General features: G+C 38.1%; 1 protein-coding gene across 1 annotated transcript; it reads right to left on the minus strand.

Annotated features, from left to right (window-relative positions):
- Positions 1–3,822: 3,822 nt before the first annotated feature.
- LOC136834126 (protein FAM200C-like) lies at positions 3,823–5,073 on the minus strand. The gene has a single exon (XM_067096384.1). It carries the CDS (start codon positions 5,071–5,073, stop codon positions 3,823–3,825), a length of 1,251 nt encoding a protein of 416 aa, XP_066952485.1.
- Positions 5,074–7,092: the final 2,019 nt, after the last annotated feature.

Genomic DNA, 7,092 nt, shown 5'->3' on the forward strand with positions numbered 1-7,092 from the left:
CTAAGGGAATTAAAGATGACATAGAGTCATTCTGGGAAGCTAAGGTTCTATTAGATTTTAATTAAAGTGATCTAGGTCATCATTGTCGCAGTCATCAATTCGCCAGGTGCAAGACTTCGTCGGGTCTCCAAGAATTTCTTGATGGGGTATTGAAGACTTGTGTGTGTGTTTCAAAGAACCTATAACAAGGGGATTCAACCTTTGCTCCTGGCAGTTGTTGCGGGAAAGTGGAAATTGACAAAAAACCTAATGTAGCTTCCAGTGGCCCTTTTGTCAAAGTTGATAGTTGATAGTTGATAGGATCAGGCGCCATTGTTTAGTTGTTTTAATTGCAATGTGCAGGGACACACTAAGAGGTTTTGACGAGTTAAATATTGTGTTAGATGTAAGAGTTCTGATCACCCTTGGTGGTCTTGTCCGTCCCTTAATTAAACGAGAAATTGTTAGACCTGCATGTCAGAGTTTTGGTAACTCAGGTAAGAAAGCTCCTCAAGGGGGTTTTTCAAGAGGATCTAGTGATCAGCGAAAATTTTCGGAAGGCCGATCAGTCATAAAGGAAAGAGTGAATTGATCCTGTCACGTAGGACTTCTAGCTGAGGCCTCAGAGCCGAAGCCGTTTGTGAGAGGATCTGTGTGCGGAGTCGATGTTTTAGCATTCATTGACACTGGTGCTTCTGTCAATCTAATGAATTATTATTTGTATCGAGTGATGTTTCCCGATCATTATTTGAGACCTACTGAAGAAAAAGTATGTGTGATGTTCAGGCCCACTGGTTGGATGTTTTAGGCTCCTGGGTAATAGAGTTATCATAGAGCCATTTCTGGTTATGCAGGGTGCTGCTTTGGGTAACACATTTTTGTTAGGTCATCCAGCATGTAGATGGAATAATATCCCGGTTCGTACAGGGGTAGGAGGTATAACTGTTGGGGTACCTGGGGCTTTTGTCCCATACGAGGAGATAGATGAGATTTATGGGGGTGATTTGGTTAGGGATAATGATAAGAATCGGGAGTTGATGACAGTTTACAGGTTGATACTGAACATGTTTCTGAGGCGAAGAAGTTTTATAAGGGTATCTCGTTTGAAGAAGTTGTTTTGGGCCTATGTATGGTTGCTCTGGTGAAAGTGCTAGTGAAAGACATGAAAATGGCCAGACAAATGTGTGTGAGTGAGGGTAGCGAAAAGCTCAAGGGTACAGCAAGTACAGTTTCTGTAAGTAATGTGTCTAATACAGGGGGTACTTGGGTAGAATTAGTAAACTGTAATGATTCAGTTAGTAGATATCAGAAGAATACTTATATTTTAGATTTTGAAGAGTGGGTTGATGAATTTTCAGAGGAAGAATTGCAAGTTAAGAGACAGGTTTTTAGGGACCATTTAGCTAATGCTGATTATAAAGAATGTATAGAGAATTTAGGTGATGTTCTGGCTGATTTCGCAGACATTGTCGCTTTGAAAGGGGATAAGTAAGGGTTAACTAATTTGTCAGAACACAAGGTACACCTGGAAGATAAGCCAAAGCCAATTTTTGTCCCTTTGTATAGGATTCCTTTTATTATTAGGGAACAGGTAGAGCAGGAGGTCAATAAGTGGGAAAAGGAAGGCATAATTAGGCCCAGTTCCTCACCCTTTAATTTTCCATTGTTAACAGTGCTTAAGAAAGACGGTTCGGTCCTTGTGTGTGTGGATATCCGTAAGCTAAATGAGAAGACCATCCCTGATAGGTATCCGGTGGCGTGTCTACCGGATTTGTTTGTGGAGATTGGAGGGAAGAACATACACTCCTCAATCGACCTCATATGAGCAAGAGTTTTTGCAAGTTCCTCTTTGTGAAGCTCACGCACAAGCAATGCGTCTGGAAGTTACTCTTGAACACTGGCAATGAGTTTGTAATGTTACTCTTGAACACTGGCAATATTTTTGTGTTGTTACCCACGAATACTGGCAATAGTTTTTTCATGCCATCCATGAACGTGGAAAATGAATTTATTTTCCATGAACCCATCAAATGCGTGTTAGGCTAGCCGTGAACATTGACAGTGAGCAAATGATAGTATCGGCACAATGATTATGATGCTGTTCATGATCTCAAGGCACCGAGACATTCATACTATCCTTGAACAGAGGCAGTGCTTTGTGGGGCTGGTCATAACATAAGCGGGAACTGTGATGCTTCCTTGAACAGTGCGTTGTGGAACTGTTCATGAACACAGGCAGTGAGTTTGGGATGCTATCCATAATCAAGGCATGAGTTTCCAATGGTATCCATCAACAAGGCTTTGGGTATGTGAAAGATGCATTAACATAGGTAATGAGGTTGTGAAGATATTATCATAAGAGTTGGATGTATGTGCTGGTACCCATTAAATTAGTGAATGCGATGCTGTGATGACCGTCAGTGTTCGCCAAGCTATCCATGGCAATCAGGTGTTTGATCGTACTTGATATATAGCACCTGAAATGTTTAAAAGGTCATCAGGCAGTTAATGCATGTACCAATATCCATTTTTGAATACAGTATACTAAGGTAGGAGCCGTTGAATCTTTTTGAAAATTTGTTGCTTTATTTTAAAGTTCAGCGATTTCTTGAACTTTTATCTAAATTCTTGAAAGTTCAAAGGTATCTTTTTAAGAATACGTCTTTGATCATAGTATGTGGGTTATCTTAACTTTGATTTTAGTGATTTTCAGAATAATACATTTTCTACGCATTATACAGATTGTGTTTAGGTGGCTTCTACATATAGTGAAGATTTTTTATTCTAAATGGCGTCAGAAGCAGAGTAGCATTGTAAATTATACAGCCTTAATGCATAATTATGGTATAAAATGTACGAGATAATCTTTCTCTAGAATCTAGAGGTCGGGTAACTTTTTTGGGTGTTACCCCAATAGAATTTGTAGTAAAATGAATTTGCCCCCACACTTGGAAGTACTCTGGTGGACAAACCAATTTATTTATAGAATTCATGGATAATAAATAGATAAAAAATGTATATTGGAAAAATGTTTAATTGTTAATTTCATCTATCATAGGAAATAAAAGTCTGTCTTTTTGGCATGGAAATAGCACACAAGAAAAAAAGTAGGAATCACATTTATAAACAGAAATAAAACACTCTTTTTAGCATTACATGGCACACAAGCAAAACTACTGACCATCAGAATGGCATAAGAATGGCGCACAACGAAAAATAATTAAGAAAATATTGAAAACTTTAATATTTTAACGACAGATTGAAATCTTTAATATTTTCATATCAGCTACCTCAGGCTTTGGAAAAATGATACTGTTTCATCTTGGATACAACAAACTCGAAATCAGGGATTTTTGATGTTACTGCTACTAGGATGCTGTCTTCAGGATTCAACCGGTTTCTGTATTTTGTTTTTAGATTTACAAGGGTGGAAAAACCTTGTTCGCAAAGGTAGGTTGTTGCGAAAGGTAGTAGCATTTTAGTTGCTTCCATATGTGCAGTTTTATAAGCCGTTGCAGTTTTTGACATCCAAAAACTTGAGAGATCATCCTTGCTCTCAAATTCCATTTGTGTTTCATTGCTGGAACGAAGTTCAATAAGCTCTTCTGCCAATCCTTCAGGCTGTTCAGGCAAATCAGCCAGCTCACTTTTGAAGGGATTTACAACCCAGCTGACAGTATGTGAATCAAGTTCTGGAAAATAGTCACAGAACCTATTTCTAAGTTTGGTCAGGTGCCTTGTGACTGACTCCTTTATGTCACTAAGACTGCAGTCTTGACAGTCTTCCAAAAACTCTCCCAGTTTTGGAAAGGCAGCAGTCTTATTGGCATTTATTTTCTGGTTTCAATACTGAAGCTTTGATACAAATGCTGAAATTTTTTCCCTTGCTAACAGGAGATTGACTTTCTTTCCTTGCAATTCCTTGTTCAGTTCATTTACATGTCCAAAAATGTCAGCTAAGTATGCAAGAAGAGCTAGCCAGGTTGTTTTTCTTAACTTTTCTGCAAGTGTGTGTTTTTGATCAGTCAGAAACATTTCGAGTTCTGTTTTAAGAACCCACACTCTATTCAGGACATTTCCACGTGAAAGCCACCTCACTTTCGTATGGAAAAGAAGGGTTGAATATTCAGCCTCTCCATCCTCACATAAATCACGAAACATCCTCGTGTTTAGCGCATGCCCTTTTACAACATTGACAATCTTAACCACATCATTTAACACAGCTTCCACTTCTGGTTCCAAATTCTTCACAACTAATGCCTGGCGATGTATCATACAATGGATGACTAGAATATCTGGATTCTGTTGTTTGGCCAAAGCCACAAAACCATTGATGTGACCAAGCATGGCAGGAGCTCCATCAACTGATACTGCAATACAATCTTCCCACTTCAGATCAACACTTGGTTTTTTGAAGCATGCATCAACCTTATTGAACACATCAATACCACGAGTTCTCAACTCAAGAGGAGAACACAACAACATTTCTTCTTCGATTTCATCAGAGCCCCTATATCGAATGTATACCATCAATTGTGAATTGCTACTTACATCTGTAGTCTCATCAAGTTGAATGGCAAACTCTTTACTTTTTTTTACTGAAGAAATCACTTGTTCCCTCACATTTTCTGCTAAGATGGAAATTCTTTCTTTAATAACTCTAGCAGACAAAGGTACTGTATTCAGTTGTTTAGCTACTTTCTGCCCACACATTATTTCTGCCATTTTTACAGACGCAGGCTTGATTAAGTCTTCACCAATAGTATGTGGTTTCTTGTTTCGAGCAACCAACCATGCCACTTCAAAACTAGCTATTGCAGCTGAACGTTGGTCAAACATTGCACTCTTGTTACTTTCCAGTCTCTGTCTTTTGACTGTTTTTTCCAGATTCTCAAAGTATTCCCGTGGTTTGGAAGACAGATGTGAATGAACCTTGTCCAAGTGTTTCTTCAGTTGATTCTTTTTGAAAGACTCGGCAGTCAGTACTTTCATACAAACTACACATTGAGGCTTCATTTGTCCTTTGTCCTCTATTTCTGTAAAGCCATAATTAAGGAACTCTGCCTGATATGTCCTTTTCCTTGCTGATGCCATCTGAAAATGAAAACAAATCAGCAATTACACATACGATGCAACATTAACTTATTCACCACACTAAACGTTAACTATAATCACTGTCAGTCAACAGACTTCCTCCACCAACGTGAACTGCTAGTTAAAATCAAGCATAATCGTCCAGCCAGCCACTCCATGACGTCACTCCAACACAATCCAAGCTGCCACCACCACAACCACCACCTTTCACTCCTTTTCTTCTTCCCTTTATCCAGGCCTCCCTTACCTATGATCGTGGTTGTTCCTCCCGTAACACCCTAGGTCAAAAATCCACCAGGTAGATGACGAGGGGCTAGCCGCTAAATAAAGACTGATAAGTCAAGGAGCAAATGCCACCACCAAGACAACAACGCAAAAGCGATCTAACTGAGGGTTAAAAACAGTTTCAATACTCATGAAGCAGTTTCAATACAGATATTTCTCCGTTTCCATAGTTTTAAAGATCGTGGGATCCTCGATGCATTCTTTTCTCCAACTTTCATATCAGTTTCCCTCACTTAGCACATCCACATCCGTAGCACGTTCATTACCCCCCAAAATTTCTAATTTTACCCCATTTGGGATAATTTACCCCTGTTCCCCGACCACTGTCTAGATGGTTACAAGTTTTCAGTGGGTAATAACCTTTTTTGGACATTGATTGGAAAAACGTAACTTATGGTTTTTATAAGCTAATTATCATTAAAGTAAAAGATATCATACATTTCAAGAAACATTGGAGAACGTTCTCTTTACGGAGTTGCCGAGTAATTGCCGCAAGAAAATTTTCTGCTGCCTTTGTTTTTCTGTTGCAGGTCACAACTTGCTGGAGGAACCTGAATTCAAGAAATGTGCAGACACGGGGCGAATTTGCGAACCTTTCACTGTTAGGCTGATATTTCTAGGGATCTAAGATGTCGACACGATAGATGTAGGCTTCTATTCATTTAATTTCTAAATTTTCCATGCTGCGCTTTTCATTCAAATCCTGATAGGTTTGTAAGTTAGGTTCCTCGGATATTCTGCATTCATAAATTTACCATTTAGGCTGTGTATTATAACTGTTTTTTTATTAATAAATAATGGGTCTTTCGTTTTCAGTTCTTGATTACTTCCTCAGTATTTTTATAGGGGAAAACAAAGTATGTGAAATCTGGTTTATCATCCATATAATTACAGATGTTGAAGGTAATGACTACTTAATTTACAAATATACCAGATTGTTTAACAGTAATCACGTGTGAGTGAATACACACGTGAAAGGCCTATATCAAATTTTAAACGTAAGCAAATTAATGTAAGCCATCCTCATAGAATTGCTGAAATTTCAATTGTTCAACACTTACATTGGAAATGTAGTTTGGGTATTGGTTGTGACGACTCAATTGCCCTTAGCTAATTTGTGAAACAACGACCTGAAATCTGACTCCATATTAATGAATAAACGTACACTACCAAGAACGCCGCTAAATGTATTGGGAGCGAAAAATTAGGTAAATTACGTAATTTTACTACTTTAGAACAATGTGTAATAAGAAGGCAAAATTAAATATGAAATTATTTGTTTCACGGAACTAATACAAAGAAATTATTTCCATTCATTGCTATAAAATTTGATAAAGTGATGGTCAGCTACACTTCCCTGGACAAAGGTCTTAAGCTACTTGGCTAAATATAGGATTTAACGCAGGTGAAAAGAATTTTAAGTTGTAGATTATAAAAGAAAAAATTCTGAAATACTGAAGTTAAATTCTTGTTAAAGTAATGAGCGAAGTTTTTAAGGGGGTGGGGGAGAGTGAGTGGTGGTCGTTTGGTAAACAAATCTGGTTGACCACAAAGATCTTTGAGATGGAAAGCTTCTTTTACCAAAAACATTTAATAATTTGTTTTAACGATTTCCGTTTAATACGTTACTTCGATTCTGAATAACCTCATCCGTCCCAGCGCTTTGCATTTTGCCTAAATTTCATATTCCATTCAGTAGTAAAGGGTAGTGACCATTTATTTTCACAACTGTCC

The sequence above is a fragment of the Macrobrachium rosenbergii genome, chromosome 53 (genome assembly GCF_040412425.1).
Source record: "Macrobrachium rosenbergii isolate ZJJX-2024 chromosome 53, ASM4041242v1, whole genome shotgun sequence".
Classification (NCBI taxonomy): Eukaryota; Metazoa; Arthropoda; class Malacostraca; order Decapoda; family Palaemonidae; genus Macrobrachium; species Macrobrachium rosenbergii.